The 19,939-nt window shown below is 38.1% G+C and overlaps 1 protein-coding gene across 1 annotated transcript in view; it reads left to right on the forward strand.

The window, feature by feature from the left end:
• Positions 1-2,755: 2,755 nt before the first annotated feature.
• Positions 2,756-19,939, forward strand: part of LOC137502176 (zinc finger protein 492-like) — a 49,454-nt gene continuing 32,270 nt past the window's right edge. The window contains exons 1-4 of the mRNA XM_068229206.1: positions 2,756-2,877; positions 8,777-8,956; positions 10,277-10,432; positions 18,136-18,188. Coding sequence (XP_068085307.1) covers positions 2,773-2,877; positions 8,777-8,956; positions 10,277-10,432; positions 18,136-18,188 — 494 coding nt within the window. The 5' untranslated portion in view covers positions 2,756-2,772. The remainder of the gene's footprint in view (positions 2,878-8,776; positions 8,957-10,276; positions 10,433-18,135; positions 18,189-19,939) is intronic.

Raw genomic sequence — 19,939 nt, forward strand, 5'->3', positions numbered from 1 at the left:
AGACATGACCCTGTTTTATGGCAGGATTCCTTTCCCGAGGCCAACCCTATGTAAAGGGAAGTATACACTAATGTACATTTCTGTTGTAGTTGGTTAGAGCAATGTGTTGTATGTGTTAATAATTATAATAAACAAATAACATCAGCTACCATATGCAGGCATTTTAATATGATGCAATCTACTCTGCCTGTTCATCAATTTTGATGTTCTATTTTACTCTACCAAGTGACAGATTAACACAGAGCCCTCATGCAACCTATGCTGTGTTTTTAAGTAATATTTTTGGGTGAATGCCATATGCATCACCAAAGATCTTTTATATTCCAACATCATACAACATGGAGTGTTGAATAGATTTTTTTTTCCACCCTTCAAAAATCTGACTACCTCTACCAGGTTTGAACGTGCAATCTTGGGGTCTGTCGGTCAGCACCCTACCACCGATCCATAGAGAGAGCTGTTGGGTGTGTCTGAAGAGACAAACTTGCACACCCAATCCTTGATCCAGAGAAATTAATGGGATGCAGATAAAATCCTTGGCTTGGATGGGCATAGAACACAGGACCCTCTGAACTAGAGGCTGTGATTCTGACCATTCAGCCAAGGAGCCAGACATCTGAAATCTCTTATATACAACCTGTGACCGACCTTACTGTCCTTCGAAATAGCCCCTCCCATAACTATGCACTGCTGAGATCGGCGATACATGTCCTGGAAACTTTGCAAGAAGGATTCCTTTGGGATGGTGTTCAAAAGCCTCATCATGTTTTGTTGGATGTCAGGAATATCGTGAAATCTCTTTCCTTTCAAAGCGAGTTTGATGCATGACTTTTCAGCTCTGACCTTTTTCCAATGAGGAAATCCCGAAGAATGCCTTCCATGCTTTGCCGTTTCATTTCAGGATCGTACCTGAGACACCAGGTTTCATCCTCAGTGACAATACAGCTCAAGAAATTTGGTGTCACAAGCGCCTTTTCTACAAAATCCTGCGAAGCCTTTAAACGTGCCTGCTTCTGATCGTCAGTCAAGTGATGTGGCACAAGACAAGAATATATTTTCCTCTACCCTAACTTCTGGGTAATGATTTGTCGCACAGATTCACGGTTAATCTGCAGTTCATCCACTGTCATGCGCACAGTTAATCGCCAATCATTTGTGATTAATGTCCTCACCTTCTCAATGTTTTCGTCACTGACAGCGGTCGCTGGTCTTCTGCTACGGGAGGTTGTCAGAAACATTTTCCCGAACTCCTCGAAAACGGGCGAACCACTCGTACACACACTTTAAGGACAGTGCTTGATCTTCATAAACATGTACCAGCATTGCATGCATTTCTTTCGGTGTCTTGCCAAGCTTAAAACAAAATTGTACATTGATCTTTTGGTGGTTCCTGTTCCTGTTCACAGTTCACAACCAACGCACTAAACATACACTGTGTCACACGGCACACACACAACGCTCAACTGAACAATGTTGGGAGCAGGTTGTCAAAACCCGCTGCTACGCAGGTGCAGCGTTGTGTGTCGCCAGTGTTGCTGTATCATCCATCTGACTTTATTCACTGAACTTTATTGTCACAGGTTGTATATAAATTAGTAACTTAAAATAAATAATTTGAATGCTCTCTTTATGCAGTAGTCTGTTTTAAATGGCCATGTAAATTACTGTAGGTTTTATTCGTATGTATGATGTGTACCTAGATCACATCTAACACCTTTTTGATGTTGAAAACATATCTTAGCAGGCAAAGTAGGGGTCCCCATACTACGAAAAACATAAAATTAAACAATTTCCTCAATTGTTCCGAAAGTTGAAGGACCAAAGGGCACAGAAAGTTTCAAAATTGTGAGTCCTAGATAGCTCTATCAAACTAAAATTACAAATTTCAAAAATGTCTTGCAGCCTAAATGCATTTCTGAAAAAACAGCCTATAATCACTTGTTTCTTTACTCGTTTTCTTTTTTTATTAAAATCCTAGCCAAATTAACCTATGTACATAATTCATTCTGTAATATGTTCCTTGGTTTAATACCCTCAGGCGTTTTTCGATTGTTTGAAAAATGTCTACACCAAATGTAGTTATAAGGGCTTAAATGAAACTCTGCATTTACTCACATTAGCGCTAGTAGTGGTGCTTAAGTGAAACTCTGCATTGACTCACATTAGCGCTCATACTAGTAGAAAGAGGCAAACTGCTATTCTATTCGACCAGATAACAATGATTAAGAAAAGGATTATAATTCTTTAGGAATAAATAAAGAATATATTCTCATATTTCATTATATTTTATTTATTATATTTTATTTACCAAAAGCCTCCGTGGCTCAGACGGCAGCGCATCGGCCTCTCACCACTGGGTACCGTGGTTCAAATCCCGGTCTCTCCATGTGAGATTTGTGCTGGACAAAGCGGAGGCGGGACAGGTTTTTCTCCGGGTACTCTGGTTTTCCCTGTCATCGTTCATTCCAGCAACACTCTCCATTCTCATTTCATAGCATCTATCAGTCATTAATAAATCACTTTGGGAGTGGCAACCCCATCGTACTAATAGCCTATATCTGCTTCATTCATTCCATCCCTGACCCGGTCAATGACTGGAAAACAGGTTGTAGGTTTTCATTTTCATTTACCAAAAATTCTTAGCTCATATCCCTAGGATGTTTTCAGCATTGAGTTAGTTGCCTGAAGGGCCATAACTGTGGGTTTTTTCTTTCTATCTGAACACACGGGGTTACCTTTGCTTTTCTGCAGGAGCAAGATGAAATAAAACCAATGTTCAATCCAGTGCTTGAAAAAGGAACAGAAGGAGAAAGCAGAGCATCTGAAGATGTACCCATAGAGGCTGTATGCAGAAACTTAAAAATGGAGGATTCACTTGTGAGTACATGCATTTTTCCTGAATTGGAAGCAATGGATTAAGGTGTGTTTTTTTTTTTTGCTAGTTGCTTTACGTCGCACCGACACAGATGGGTCTTATGGTGATGATGGAATAGGAAAGGCCTAGGAGTTGGAAGGAAGCGGCCGTGGCCTCAATTAAGGTACAGCCCCAGCATTTGCCTGGTGTGAAAATGGGAAACCACGGAAAACCATTTTCAGGGCTGCCTACAGTGGGATTCGAACCCACTATCTCCCGGATACAAGCTCACAGCTGCGCACCTATAACCGCATGGCCAACTCACCCGGTGGTGTGGTTTCAATAAGAATGAATTATGAGCACAAATTACCATACTGTAACTGTTTGGGGATATGATGTTGCACAATACTATCACTGATTTTTCACCAAGGTAGTTGCAGTTGAATTGCCAGCCTGTCCATGCAGAATTTTTGAAATGAAATGTTATCTTCCTGTAGTTCAGATTCCTTGTAAAATGGGAAGTCCCGTGACTTCTTTTCCTTTTTTTACTTATTCTTCTTCCTCCTAGCGATTGGCCCAGTTATACAGCTGGATGCCTTTCCTGATGCCAATCCCATGTTGAAGGAAACATTCATTATTACGTATTTCTGTGGTGGTTGTAGTGTGATGTGTTGTTTGTAAATGAAGGTTAGTATTATGGCATACACAATCACTAAGCATCTGAGCTAAAGGTATTGACCAGATGACTTCAAATCACCAGCCCATGTAAGAATGGAACCCCAAAGTCCTGTGAACGTACCCCCCCCCCCCCCCAGCATGTGTGATGCAACGATGTGCCCACTGGTCTGCTATGGTGTAATAGTGTGCGATGCCATTTGAAGCGCATGCTATGTGGATTTCATAATAGTTATTAGCTTTACCATAAGATGGCAGGAAGAGGCAACTTTCGGCTATACTTCGAGCTATCTATTATTCCAAAGAGGTGACACATATATTCGCAGTCAGTTATATTTTTTTTTACTTTGCACACAAGTTTCAAGTTTGTTTGTAAACATGGCAGGTTCTGGCAGAGTTGTTGGTGACACAGAAGTAGCTAATTTTCTCATTAATAATGGTGGGGAAAGTAATTCAGAGTGTGAGAGTAATACAGAGGATGAGTTTGCTATAACTTCCAGTGAAGATAGTGATGCTGATAACATAATTAATGATAATGCACTGAGAAATGCAAATGAATGGGGTGACTACTACTCAAAGTCACACCGTGCGAGTTGGCCGTGTGGTTTGGAGCGTGCAGCTGTGAGCACACATCCGGAAGATAGCAGGTTCGAATCCCACTGTCGGCAGCCCTGAAGATGGTTTTCCGTGGTTTCCCTTTTCACACCAGGCAAATGCTGGGGCTGTACCTTAATTAAGGCCACAGCTGCTTCCTTCCCATTCCTAGGCCTTTCCTGTCCCATCGTCACCATAAGACCTATCTGTGTCGGTGCGACGTAAAGAAAATAGCAAAAAAAACTCAAAGTCACATTACTGATGAGCAGGTTAGCATATGTTTATAATTTATGTAATATGTTATTGTTATTGCGTGTCTTTTGATATATTTTTGCCCGCCAGTCTGGAAATTCAAATGATACCATACTCATCATTGGAAATAAGCTAGAAATAAAGCACGTGGGGGGTACAGCCTGGAGTTTAACAATGTCGCGTTCAGCCAAGCAACCAGACTGGAGGTCTCATGTCTATGCATACAATATCAACAGTCAACAGTCACATAAAACTACAAGCTTGCTTGTTTGTAACTGCCATTTAACTTTCTTTCCTTTTCTCCCATTTTTGTTCATGAGCATCTGTTCTTCCTTGTGGTAGGGTCCAATATGTTACACTGTTTCCATTTGATTGGGCCTGTGAGGATTTGCGCTCTTCATAGTGCTGTGTATTGTATCGGACCATCGTTGTTTAGGTTGTCTCTTGGATTATTTTCCACTGATTAATGCATAAACCATTGCAGTTATATTGTTTTTTGCACACAGTCATGTCCAGATCTTCTTAATCAACTTTTTGCACATTTTCTCCAGTAATTTCTGTTTTTAATTTTAGTCACAACAGGTTCAAAGCTTTCTATTACACTGAACTTGAATATTGTGGGTTGTGCATACAAGAAGGATGAGACATGAGTGCCCTATTGCATCAGTATATCAACAGATAATTTGAGGCACTGTCATTCAAGAATATCAAGACAATGACATTGTCATTTAACCCTCTTGCACTTAGCTATGTATAGGTATCTGTTCAAAGAAAATAAATTTTCTTCAATTTGATTAACGTCGCACCGACACAGATAGGTCTTATGGTAACGATAGGATAGGAAAAGCCTAGGAGTGGGAAGGAAGTGACCATGGCCTTAATTAAAATACAGTTCCAGCATTTACCTGGTGTTAAAATGGGAAAACGTGGAAAATCATCTTCAGGGCTACCGACAATGGGGTTCAAACCCACTATCTCCCAAATGCATGCTCATAGCTGCATGACCCAAACCGCACAACCACTTGCTTGGTAGACCTATTTGTGTAATTTTGTGGTGGTGATGATGATGATGATGATGATGATGCTTGTTGTTCAAAGGGACCTAACATCTAGTCATCGGCCCCTAATGGCACGAAATGTAAGGATAATTAAAAATCCATAATCCACCACTGACCAGAATTCAAAACATGAGGATGAAGAATGAATGGATGGATATGATGTAATTTTGTAACCAAAATTCCTAATGTAAACATTTAAACACATATTCGGATGCAAAATGTCCCACTAATACATAAAACTTTGAATATTTTAGAAAGAAAAAAGTATACCTAGAACTCCTTCAGGTTTATCTGTCATATGCTGCAGTAATTTTCCACAATGCACAGAATAAAAGTAAACAATGTCTGAAAACACATCGTAATCATAACTTAACCTTATCATACATCAATATAAAGCTGAAAGACGGTTCTACATCATTTTGATAAAAATAAAAGAGTCATTGTCATTATTTTGAATTATTCATAAAAAGGATTTTATAAATATTATTTAATACTTCAAGGTACTCTCCTGCTCTAAAAGAAAAATATATTTTCACGTACAATTTATCTCAAAAAAGTAAACAATGTCTGAAAACATATTGTAATCATAACTTAACCTTATCATACATCAATATAAAGCTGAAAGACAGTTCTACATAATTTTGATAAAAATAGAAAAGTCATTGTCATTATTTTGAATTAATCATAAAAACGATTTTTTAAATATTTTTTAATACTTACTTACCTGCTCTAAAAGAAAAAGATATTTCCACATACAATTTGTCTCAAAAACATGATACTTACAAAAATCAAAGTGTCTTTTTCATTACTCAACAACCAGTTGTCTATTATTTCTGTTTCAGAAAACAATTTGCATTGGCTGCCATTTTGCTCAGTACAACCTCATTATGTCAACATTCCACTTTCACAGCTAAATAATAGCCTATGATCTTCATTTGTTTCTCAAAGGCTTTCAAAATGAAAGATAAACCTATCCAGAATCAGCACGACTTGACATTAATGCCATCTGGTGATTTACAATAAACCTAAATTTGAATTCGGAGATCATCTCTCAACGTGGCGTGCACCAACCAAGAGTAAGTTCTACTTCCGTAGTAAACTACTCTTGAAGTCAGCATTCGGCGACTTCCATACGAGAGTAAATTACTTCCGAAGTATTTTAGTCCTTTCAGGTACTCCTGGACTAAATTACTACAAGAGTAAAATGAAGAGCACCATCTTGTAGTATATTACTAAAGAAGTAAGTAACGCACGAATATAGGTTAGAATTTACTCTTACGTCATGCATGGAGTAAGCTAAGTTTAGACTTGATGAGAGGAAAGATGTTTCAAACGTGTTTATGGATTACTTAGATTATATTGATGATCTTGACGCAGAAAACGACGCGAAATGTAATAGTGCGTAGGCCTACAGTGCGTGAAAGGCGAGAGCAGTATAATGTGCACACAGAGAGTTTCAGGAACGTTTTTGGTTTTAGGAAGGAATCCTTTACTTTCCTTCTAAATCTGCTTGGAGATCACTTACAGCTGAATTCCTGTCTTAATTTTGTTGTACCCTATCTCTCAAATTACAGTTGCTGTGTGCCCTATGAGTGTTTCATACCAGAACATTTCAGTACAGTTGCCAGTGATCTAATTAACGTTTACCACACAACTGCTGGCCGTATCTTTCATTGCGTTATTAAAGCACTGGTTGAGGCTAAGAGGGAGGTACGCCTGCAAATGATGGTGATTGTTCGGAAAATAAAAGGATATTCTTCACGTTGACAGGTTTCCACACATCGTGGATGCAATTGACTATGACTGCATGCATATTCCCATTTTTTGCCCCCTCAGTGACAACAGTGAACTTTTCAGAAATTGGAAGAGGTATTTATCGGTTTTTTTTTTCAATTTGCTTAACGTCACACCAGCACAGATAGATTTTAGGGCAACGACAGGGTAGGAATGGCCTAGGGGTTGGGAATCGGCCGTGGCCTTAAGGTACAACCCAGCATTTGCCTGATGTGAAAATGGGAAAATTTCGCTGTGGATGTAGGTGATCTGTATGAAGAAACCACCATCAGTTTTAATTTTTCCTGCGTGTCCATGACATTCTGCTTTGCTTCCGCCTTCGCTTTTAAGTCCTTCCACAGAAACTTAACTTGCTCTTCACTGTGTTTTCCGTCACTTGAAGCATTGAATTCTTCTGTCACGGCTTTCCATGAATTTCTTTTCTTATCGAGCATCTTTATGTTGTGTTTCTTACACCCTATACATCCTTTGCATAGATCGTCATTATCTCTGTTAACAAGGATTTATCTTTTTCGCTTATGTTTTCCCCCCGTTTCTTATCGCACATAACCTTATCCATTTAGACTTCTTTAAAGAAGATGCACAAAGACAACACTACTCTGCGAGTAATAACTAGTAGTAACTAAAAGAGTAAATTGTACTTGAACTCTCCAATGTTACTTCCGGAGTAAATAACTCCCGTAGCAATTTACTTCTGTAGTATAGACTTCTTTAGTAAACACTACTTCCGTAGTAATTTACTCCAAGATGGTGCACGCCACCCTCAGAGAGCCAATCACACTCAATGAAACAGCGCACTGTCTCCCTTGGAGATGGTTCGCAGTTCTAGGCTTGATATAAGTGACATGGAAAAGACCCTACTAATCTACCAAATCTTAAAATATAAAAATCAGTTTTGTGGCACAAATTTATTTATTTATTCATTGATTCACTAATTCATTCATTCATTTCAGGCTATGAAGCTTGCTACTACTAATCCTTCCATTTAGACTGCCTCATGATTGTTCCACCAGCTATTACTTCTGTTTTCTCTTAAATGTCTTAAAGCTACTGTATGTAGCCAAGCTTTGCATTAGGAAGGCGAGTAGGTTTGAATGCCACCATTGGCTATCCTGCAAATGGTTTTTCTGTAGTTTACCATTTTCACTTCCACGCAAATGCAAGCAGAGTTCCTGTTCACAGGCCACAGCTGATTCCTTGCAGCATCATTCAGCATCATTAATTTCGAACATCATCATTAGCCCCCCAACTGAGGTTGGCATGAAGGGTATCCGGCTGTAAAAACATGCCACATAATTTCATCTCACCTCATCCTTGACCCTGTATCAGGAAATGGGAGTAAAGAATAAAGGAGTATTTTAAAATTAATTTTGTGAAATTTGTTTCATATGTATTTTTGAAGTATCTGAGTAAATTCCCCTTAAATATAAATAAAACCTACAACTGATGATCTTTGTTACTTTCAGTTCACTCCCGTTCACATTACCACACTAAAATTTCCTTCCTGTTACTTTGCTTTGGTGTAAGTACAATGAAGGTTATTTTATAGGCATCCAATGTACCGCAGCCATGGTCCGACAGTGTACCTGATAGGAAAAATGGAGTTTCAGATGGAATATCTGGAGATTCACAGCACATAGAAGAAGTGATCGTGGAACCAAATCTAATGAACTGGTCGCCAGAAGAATCATGTGATGATGACTACTCTAATTCAGAATTTAAAACTGAGGTATGTACATTATTTTGAACGAGCTAAACTGGGCTTGTTTTAATTTATAATAATTAACCTCTTTATTATAACACTTTTTCTGCTAAAAAATATACTTCAGCTGCTATTAAAGAATGCTTTAGTGAAGATATTTTTTAGCGAACACATTTTCCTGTTTCTTAGTTTTTGTTTTGACAATTTGCTTTACTTCGCACCGACACAGATAGGCAATGGTGGGATAGGAATGACCTAGGGATGGGAAGGAATCAGCTGTAGCAGACTTAATTAAGGTTCTTGGGGTGAAAATGGTAAACCACGGAAACAATCTTCAGGGCTGCCGACAGTGGGGTTCGAATCCGCTATCTCCCAGATGCAAGCTCATGTTTGCTCGCCCCTAACTGCACAGCCAACTCGCGCAGTTTTCCTGTTAGTCAACAAGAGTTTAAAATCCTTCCCATTCCTAGGCCTTTCTTGTCTTATTGTCGCCATAAGACCTATCTGTGTCGGTGTGACGTAAAGCAAATAGCAAAAAAAAAAAAATGTTAGACTTGCTTGAACTCAATCCTAAATCCATTCAGTTGCTATTCTTATTGTTACTGTATTTATACAGTACAGGAGAAACAAAACCAGGGTTTTCCAATAAGACACAAAAGTATTATTATTATTATTATTATTATTATTATTATTATTATGATTATTATTATTATTATTATTATTATTATTATTATTATTATTATTATTATTATTATTATTATTATTATTATTATTATTATTATTGCATTGGAGTTAGCACTCAAGTTAAAAGTTCTGGTAACTGAATTTAAAGCAAACCTGGGGTGGCAAAATGTAATGATGTGGCATTCAGCACTGAGAGAGATTATCCAGATAGCCACCCCTATTAGATTATTTAACTGATTGGCCTCCTAATCAGTTCACACAGAACAATTTATGATAATCAATTTGTTATTTTTTTCTATGTATTATTGCTAGCAAACAGTTTATGCAGGGTACAGTTATCTATTGGGTTTCCCGTCCTTTACTTTATTAAAATTTTAAGCATTTTCACAGTCATGTTGTGGAATACAGGTGGATTAATTGATAAGGAGTCTTCTATAACCTAGATAATGGTTTTCTTATATATTTTGCAGCAATATTTCTTTCCATTTTAAATACATGCACTTATATTTTACATCTTATAATCGAGATTTTCATTGTTGCTAAAAAGAGCTGAAGACATTTTGTGGATTTTTTTAACTTCGTTCTAACATTGTTCTATTCCACAGCAAACTTGCCAAGCCTATTGCAGCATAACCAAACCCTGTTACTTGTCTTTATTTTCAGGGTGGTTCTGAGACCATTCCAACTACTATTCTGGGATCAGAAAGTGCATCTCGGTTATTTCTTGCACTAACAAGCAGTTCTGCTCCTAAATCATTGTCTGTTGCTAACAGTTTGGATAAGGAACCACCAGCCTGTGCATCATCAGAGTATTTGAAGGTAAGAATAATTTTTGTTTCAGTTGTACAAGGCAGTTAATACTTACTACACAAGTAAAGCTTGAATTTTAACCATAGAACTGAAACTGTCGAATATGTTCGTATTTCATTATGTAATTTCCTCAATTCTTCAAGAGATGTCGTGGCAGTGTACTTTTCTTTCATACTTGATGAGCACAGCAGTCATGAATTCAGTTTCATTCATATTTACAACCTCTTTGGGCGCAATTTCATGGAAATAAATAAATGCAGTTTTCTGACCATCTGTTTGAGCGCCATTGCTGTAATGTTTGTAAACAAACTTTCATGGGCTCTGCTGTGCTATTCTGTTTCATTTTATTCTGTAGATTTACTTCTGTATATATCTTGTTATTTGGTTGATTATATAAATTGATAGTAGAGTGTGTGTCTAAATATGGCATCTTCATTAGGAAAAATTAATGATGAATTATGGCAAAATTTGTTAAAAGATGAAACTGTCAGATCTGACTTTGTGGATAATGAGAACGAACTAACAGATTCCCAGTCATATTCGGAATGTGCATTAGCTATTTTTCGCATGAAATATCGGAGAGTGAAAGTAATGACGAGCCTGTCATACCGCAAAATATCGTAACAACATGGTCTAAGGCATGGCATGGCAAGGCATGCCAATACATTTTCCCTAATATTTTCAAGAATATACCTCTTAGAGTGATGAGACATTTCCTAGTGCATTACAAGTACATTATTGACAATCCGTATATCTCAGTTTGTTTGTGACATATTTTTGTTTTGTGTGCATTTGTATGAAGTTTATGTTTTTTTGGAATTTAGGAATTACACTTTTTGAAAATACTGTACATTTTTCTTGACAAAATATTCATGCAATTTCATGTCAACAGGACAATCTTCAATGTATTAACTTTTTGTGGATATATACAACTTCATATATTTATTTCATATCTTGCGTATATTTTGTATTTTATTCAGACAAGTAAAAGCTGCCAAATAAGGCTGCCATCACAAGATTTAACATTGCCAGTTCAGGGGTAAAGTTATTATTTGTTGTTGCAGTAGAAACCTGTGTATCTCATTCTTTAAATTTATTTGATGTACAAATTACTAGTAATTCTTCACATTCACCATCAGTATCAGTTGTCAAGGCCTAGTGGAAACTAGGTGCTTCCAATATCTGAGATCTTGGTATTGATCAGGAAATGAATGCAGGGATGAGTGTAGCATGCCTTAGATGGAAAGGAGATGAAGGACTACTGTGTGACGAGCATCCTTTTCACACCATGGAGTTGCGTATGCCACTCTGGTCTCATGGAATTTATCTCCTTGATCACATATTCAGTGACACAATCCAACAGAGAATGTGGTGGTATGGCCATATCCTGAAAACGGCAAACGGTATCATCACGTAACGGTGTCTATGATTTCATCATCAAGGGCAGTCCCCATTACAGAAGGCCAAAACATTGGTGGGACATGGAGATCATTCAGCTCAAACGAAATGCAGTGTGTAAAATGGCACTCATCGATTCAGAGTGCAGACCCTGTATGTATCGGAAAATGCTAAGGCAAAAAAGGTCATTGATGGTTCTTCAATATAATAATGATAGTATTTCACTCTGTCATCTATTTGAGATTAAATTAGCGATTCAGTTTAATCACTGGCACATACTATTGATTCCTGTCGATGCAATAGAGTTTGGGACATAATATATACATCCGAACCATGTGAAACTTGATCAGACTTGAGCAAGTATACTATTTGAAAGAGGAAGAATTGCTCTTTCTCGCAGTTTCATTATAATATTGACTGATTCATATTCTATTCAGTATTGAGTGTGAATCCCTGTTGTGCCTGTCTCCATCCAAGGCCAGCAGATGACAAATTTTCATTTTCTGCGACTAGTGATATAGCTCCAATACTATACAACTATGAGGGCAGATCAGAAAATAAGTTGCACTTCCCAGTTATGGCCATTTATTACACCACCTATACAACAGCAACACGACTATATCCGACATACACTGTACTGTCACTTTTCCACACAGTTTCCAGCAGACTCCAAACATTTCTGCGAACGCACAATCAACTTGTCGATGCCGGATGCATAGAAATTTCCTCCAGCGTTTTGCAACCACTCGGAGACAGCGGCCATCACCTCCTCATCAGTCTGGAAATGTCGACTACTGAGCTCCATTTTGAGCTTACCGAACAGATGAAAGTCACATGGCGCTAGGTCAGGACTGTAGGGTGGATGTTGCCAGACCTCCCACTTGGAACGCTGCAGCAGTTCTCTCGTTTGGTGGGCGTTGTGAGGTGTTGCATTATTGTGCAACAAAATCACACCGGCACTTCTCTTTAATCGCTTTATGCAACCAGTGCAACGTTTGACAATACGATGCCGCATTGATCGTCATTCCTTTCGGCATGAATTCCACGTGCAGCAAACCCTCCATGTCAAAGAACACTGTCGCCATAACCTTACCGGCTGAAGGTTGAAGCTTGGCCTTCTTTCGTTGTGGTGATGAGGGGTGCACCCATTCCGTTGATGCTCACTTCCTGTCGGGGGTGAAGTGGTGGACCCAAGTTTTGTCGCCTGTGACGATTCGCCGCAGAAACCCGTTGCCGTCTGCGGCGTAGCATTGCAAAAATGCCAGGGAGGATTGGAAACATTGTCCCTTGTGCTCATCGGTGAGAAGACGTGGGACCCATCTTTCACACAGCTTACGATATCCAAGGTTCTCGTGAACAATGGCAAAAACACACTCCCATACGACATGTTCAGCTGCTTCGTATATTATCAACATCTTCAGCCACATAACACTGTTTAGATGAAAAATATATAAAATTGACAAAGTAATGCTTTAGAGGAAGTGTCAATCTTATGTTAATTTTAAGGACACTTCCTCTAAAGCATTACTTTGTCAATTTTATATATTTTTCATCTAAACAGTGTTATGTGGCTGAAGATGTTGATAATATACGAAACATGTACCACTTTTGACTATTAAAAATTGCCTTAAGCAATCATTGTATCGACTAGGTGGAAAATAAATAAATACTTAATTGTGAATCTATTGAAGTGCGATACGGACCATGAAGCTGATTTTATGTAATGTTCAGCTGCGTCGTGATTTCTCTCAGTTTAATGCGCCGGTTCTGTCTAATGATCGCATTCACACTGTTGACATTTGCACAGGTCCTGGACGTTGCGGGCCTGCCTTCGCGATGGTTGTCCGTGATATCCATGCGTCCGGCTTTGAATTGCTGACACCACTTTACGATACCTTGCCAGGAAATGGTCCACTCCCCATACACAGCACTAATTTCATGATGAATGTCAGTGCAGTTCTTCCTTTTGGCCCATAGGAATCGGATCGTTGCACGCACCTCATATTTGGAGTTAACGTCCAGTTGACGCGCCATTGCATTTGGCTGCTATTCATACAATACTAGACGAGACACCACAGCAACCTGCCTAACAGACGTGTGGGCAGTGTCTGTCCCTTTCTCTGCTGTGCCCACGTTTGCGACACACAGCGTGCTGCTGCGGTGCGTTAGTGCAACTAACCTTTTGATCCATCTATGTACATAGTACTATAAATGTGATAAGTGTATCATAGTTTGGCACATCCCTGATTGCTTTAGAATTTTCCACATCATGAAAGACTACTGAAATGCCGAAAAAGCAGAGGTAATATTCATGATTCTTTCATTTTATAAGTTAAAATTCCCTGAGAACCTACAAACGATTATTTTAACTGATAGATTTAAGTTATGATAATATTACAAATAACTGTGACTTGCTTGAATTAAATGCTAATTCTTAGCATGCAGAGGGCTGGAAAATTGGTATTCCAATGGGTTAATGCATCTCATTGCCCAAAATTTACTAATTATATATTCCCAGCGACATAAAATAATTGGTATATCCCATAAGTTAGTGGCTACAGTCATCTTCAAGATGTTACTTACGTAGGGCAAGACAGTAATTCCAATTCAGTTCCCAAAACTGGAAGCTTGCCTGGTAGCTGTTTTCAACCAGGTTTTTCTGAAAATCCAGTGATTCTTCTTCAATTTTTTCCATTATCTTTCATGTAAGACAAAATTTTTAATGAAATTTCATGGATACGATTCATTGACATACCTGAATTTCTGAAGCTGGTGGTTAAGGTTGATAGAATCTTGGTGTTGAAGGTTTTGTATATTCCATGCTACCTTTACTTTTTGTTCTTCTTTTGTTTTATGATTCATTTTCTTATTTTCTGACCTCATGTTTATGTTGTTCAAAGAGCTATGTGGTGGCTAAAATGGAATTCCCACACGAACTGTGTGTTTGCATCCAGACGAAATATTTAATGACCTGTATGCAGATGGTAAGTATTTGGAATGACCACGTGACGTTGAAGAAGGTGAGTTTGATATTGCAAGCTCTTTTGAGGAAAGTGAGAGTTGTGATGCTGAAGATATACGCCCTTCAAGATAATATGAAATTATCGAGGTCACGAATTACAATGAAAATTATGTGAGTGGAAGTGATATTTCTATTTCACCTAATGAATAGTCGGTAGGGTAAATAATAGTGCACCGACATCAGAAGATTTCTCAGGAATTACGGGAATAACGGTAGGACTTGATGAATCTGAAAATATTGAACAAATAGTAGGTCTTATTTTTATGATTTTTTTAACTTGTGATGGAGCAAACAAACTTGTGTCACCAGCAAGATGTTTCACTGAATAAAATATCCCCTAAGAGCTTGAAGTGGGCTGAAATAACTAGCAATGAGATGAGGAAATGTTTTGCTTTGTTTGAATTGATGGGACAGGTAATGAAATTATGTTGGAAGACTGCTGGTCAACTGATCATCTCATAGAAACACCCATACACTCCAAGTCAATGACCCAAAATGATTTGAACAGTTACTTACATAACCTTCATTTTGGTAACAATATACAGGCTACAAATGATACAAATAGGCTCCATAAAGTTCACCCCTTTTAGATTTTTTCTGCCAAAATTTCAGTCCTTATAAAACCCATGCAACAGGATATCTCAAATTTAGAGCATATAACCTGGAAAAGTTGACTAGATATTGTATTTTGGTAAGAATGGTCTGTAAGGGTAACACTGATTATATCTGCATCATGGAGATATACGGAGGTGAGGGAAAAGAAATCAGAACAAACAATACTGTCAGTCTTGAGGCCTTTCCTTGGTATGTGGCATCTCATATATCAAGACAATTATTACAGTAGTGTGTTCTCTGCTCAAACACAAGACTCAAATTAGTGGTACTATTAGGGAGAATGGTGAGTTGCCAGGTGATGTGAAATCTTGTTCTAAGGAACTATACAGTCACCACTTAGGAAGGCACTTGGCCACACAGAGAGAGAAAGGATGGCAGTGTTTGTCTTACTCATTTCCTGACTGCGATGTTGCCGGCCCTCCATCCCTCACCACAGATGACAGGAGATGTGTTTCTATTTGTTTGCTATCGGATGAAGGTCACGTGATTTACCGAGGTGCACCCCAGGCCAAGGGTCTTCCGAAATGGTGACTGCTATAGTGTGAAGAGGGGAGGTTGCACCTGTAGTTTGGAAGGACAAAATGACCGTGAGAATTATATAAGTTGTATACATAAGAGATGATGTGCACAACACAAAGTAAATGGTTTATTTGTGAACACTTTACACTGTATACTATAACTAGCTGATGTACCCGTGCTTCGCAGTGGAATTCTACATTGTATTCAGAATTCTAGGTTAGGTAGTATATACGTTGTAAGTAAGATTGTAGGTATTTTCTTATGTGAAGACTGGGTTAGGGGATTTTCATTGTAATGGTAGGCCCTCGTGTTTTCATAATAATGGCAGACACTCACTGACCACCTGTTTTTTTTTACATCCTCGGAAAGACTGTCTTAGTGGTTTTCCCAACTGAAATCAATATTGGTCATTATAATGACGGCAGTAGAAGTGTCGCAATTAAAAGCAATGTTATCATATGAAATACTTGATCAAATGAAAAACCACACATTTTCTCACTTTTAATTGAACAGTACTATGCTATGTCCAAAGTTCCAGAGCTGGAATGACCAGGCCGCAGGCAGTCGTGGCCGTGAACACTCTTTAATTTTGGAGGGGTAGGGGTGGTGAATAGTATAGAGTCCCAGGGAAAAATCTATGCCCTTTTACTCATCTGTTTAATAGGAGTACCCAGTGAGTCAGAAAATCTCAATTCACTACACTGATGGGGGAAAGAACTATCTGACTTGGAGGCAAATTTTTCCTCCATGGCAGAGAGAAAAACCCGTCTTGGCTGCTAATTTTGAATAAAAGGAATGTAGAATTTAATAAAAGTGAAGAGGAAGAAGCTTTTCTTAAGCAATGGCTCTTTTCAGGTTTGAATTTTGAGTTATTTAGTGAATTGTGGTGATATAATTTCTAATTCTAGATCAGGTCATAAGTGAGCCTCTGCCATTATACTGTTAAATGTACACATTGATCATTCCAATCAGTGCGTCAAAGTAGGGATCGAACAGCTGGAATGAACCAGTGTGTTACATACCAGCAGTATCAGAAAATGCATGACCAGAGGAATGGCATGCTAAAGAAGAAAGTTATCTAACTCCCCAGCTATTTCCTGCCTATATTCAGGTAGGCTGTTATACTCAGTATGCAGCAGTAATCCCATCATCTGTCGGAGATGAGTGGCAGCATAAGAGACAAAGAATATCACAACAAACCATGGTCAGTGTAATGTTATTGTTGATCAATTCTATGAGCCTTCACATTTACTATTCTTTCAACCCTGAAATACCATTCTTACCATAGTCATTACCGTAAAACTGAATAAAACAAATGATCAGAAATTGGATTCTCTATAACTTTTGTTATGCAGTACTTTTCGATAGGACCAATAACACAGCTATGCAAAAAATACATTTTAGGTGCCTTCCCCTAAACTACCATATCATCCAGGGTGAACAAAAATGTGTATAGCTTAGACTGTAGTTTCCTATTCCTCGACTCTATATACCGGTTTTCATTAAATTCCCTTTACCTATTTTCTCATGGTTCGCCAACAAAAATACAAATTCATGAATACCTCTTTTATCACAGCTGATACGGTAAAAATATATGACATAAATGATCGGAAATTTAATTCTATATAACTTTAGCAACGTAGTATTTATTGATATGACCACTAATAACATAAACATTTGAGAATTAAATTTTAGGTCTTTCATTAAGCTACCATTTCACTCAGCATGCATAAAATTATTTATAGCCTAGATTGTAGTGGCTCATTCCCCGACTTTACATACCGATTTTAATTAAATTCTCTTCAGCAGTTTTCTCGTGATGCGTGTATGTACGTACATACATACAGAGAGACAGGCAGAAATTATGAAAAAGTAAAAAGTTACTGTTACTGCGGACATGACCGATACAGAAGTACCGTTATTTGAAAATTCTGAGCAATGTACAGACAAAACTCTTATTTTATATATGTAGATTATTCTTGCTGTCTTTGCCCAGTCTTGAATAACAAAAAAACTATTTCTAGAAAATGATTCAAGCTATTTAAACTTGTCAATTTACTGCTAACATTATGTTAAGTCATATGGGAGAGAAAGTTAATTTGCAATCATAGAATAATTTTGAACACTTGCATGGTACTAAGACATTTTTTATTTTCAGAATATGTCAAACAGTTCTGAAATCAAGGAAGTAAGCCTGGACTCAATAGATAAGTAAGTATTTTAGTATTTATACTATGCTGTTATATACACTATATTGCCATTAATGATTGGACACACCAGGCAAGATGGCCATGTGGTTAGAGGCATGTAGCTGTGAGCTTGCCTGTGGGAGATAGTGGGTTGCGGCTGCTCTGTTGGCAACCCTGAAGATGGTTTTTTGCACCAGGCAAATTTTGGGGCTGTACATTAATTAAGGCCATGGCTGATTCCTTCCCAGTCCTAGACCATTTCTATCCCATTGTCGCCATAAGACGTATCTGTGTAGGTGGGACGTCAAGCAAGTTGTAAAACAAAAAAATGATTGGACACCCATAGGTAGTGGCTCAACAGTTCCTATGATGTCAGTATGATGTAGGTTTACCCTTTGTTACTATCTTGGCCTCTACTCTTCTAGAAATACTCTCCACTAAATTTCGGTACATGTTCCATGGTATTTTCTTCTGTTCCTCCTGCAGTGTGGCAAATAGCTCTGTAGCCATTTTGAGACAGTCTGGTTGGCTGTAAACCAGCAATGTTAGTCATCCCACAGATGCATAATTGGGTTGATCAGGGTTTTAGACTGGCTATTTGATTTCATTTACTCCCATTACAACAGACCACTTCATTTAGGCCTTCACTTTATGAACAGGTACAAAGTCATGTTGAAAATGAAGAGAACCAGTACAAATTGTTGCCATAAGATGGGTAGTATGGAATTGTCCAACATTTCCTGCTAGGTTTCAGTATTCATGATTCAAGGAACTAAAACAAGTGAACCAAGACCAAACCATGCAAACAAGTCCACACCATAATGCCTTCTCCACCAAATATCACTTTGGAAACTATGCCCTTCAATAAATAATGCTCACCAGGCATTTGCCTAGTCTGTACACATCCATTGGACTGCCACAACCTGTAATGAGATTCATCACTCCATACTATGCTTTTCCATTGTTTTAGAGTACACAAGCGATGTGTTTCAAAGGTAATCGGCAGTAAACATTAGGTTGAACAATCTTTTGTTTATATGTCCCAGCTCACTAATGGAATTCTAGGGCAAAGACATCCCAACAAATGGCACAAAAACTAGCATCACCTCCAGATGTCAACCAAAAGTCAATGACTACAGTTTCTAACAAAGCTTGCTGGTTTGTCATCATCACACATCAAAGTCATCGAAGGTCCTTATTGGTTAGTTGTTTCGACTCTTCTGGTTGTGGTGGGGTTTTCGTAACTCCCTGTTATTTCAATTTCACTACTACATCACTAGCTGTTGAACGTGGTATCTGAAACTTGTCAGAAATCTCACAAGTGGAATGACTGATAAACTTACTGCACTGAATAAACAGGAGATAAAGAATTACCTTGTCAATCCTAATGAAAAAGATTTGATATATTTCATTTACTTGTACATGTTTCAAGAACATATCATTCTCTTCTTCAGCAAAAGTACTTCACAATTCAGTGACTTAATTAAAATAAATTAGTATTTACAAGGTGGATTCTTTATCTCCTGTTTATTCTGTGCAGTAAGTTTATCAATATAAATAGTCAATACAGACCAATATAGACCATTAATATTGACAAATTTATAGATTCAGGAATGACTGAATCAATGGACATTGATAATCATGCCTCACAGAGCTCTCTTCGTTCTTCAATTTGGACCACTGTAGTTACTAAAGATTTCTACCAGGCTAACACCTATAAATAGGCTCACAACATGCATGAATGTCATTTGGGATCAGTCTACTTTTCCTCCA

Source organism: Anabrus simplex, chromosome 9 (assembly GCF_040414725.1).
Source record: "Anabrus simplex isolate iqAnaSimp1 chromosome 9, ASM4041472v1, whole genome shotgun sequence".
NCBI lineage: Eukaryota > Metazoa > Arthropoda > Insecta > Orthoptera > Tettigoniidae > Anabrus > Anabrus simplex.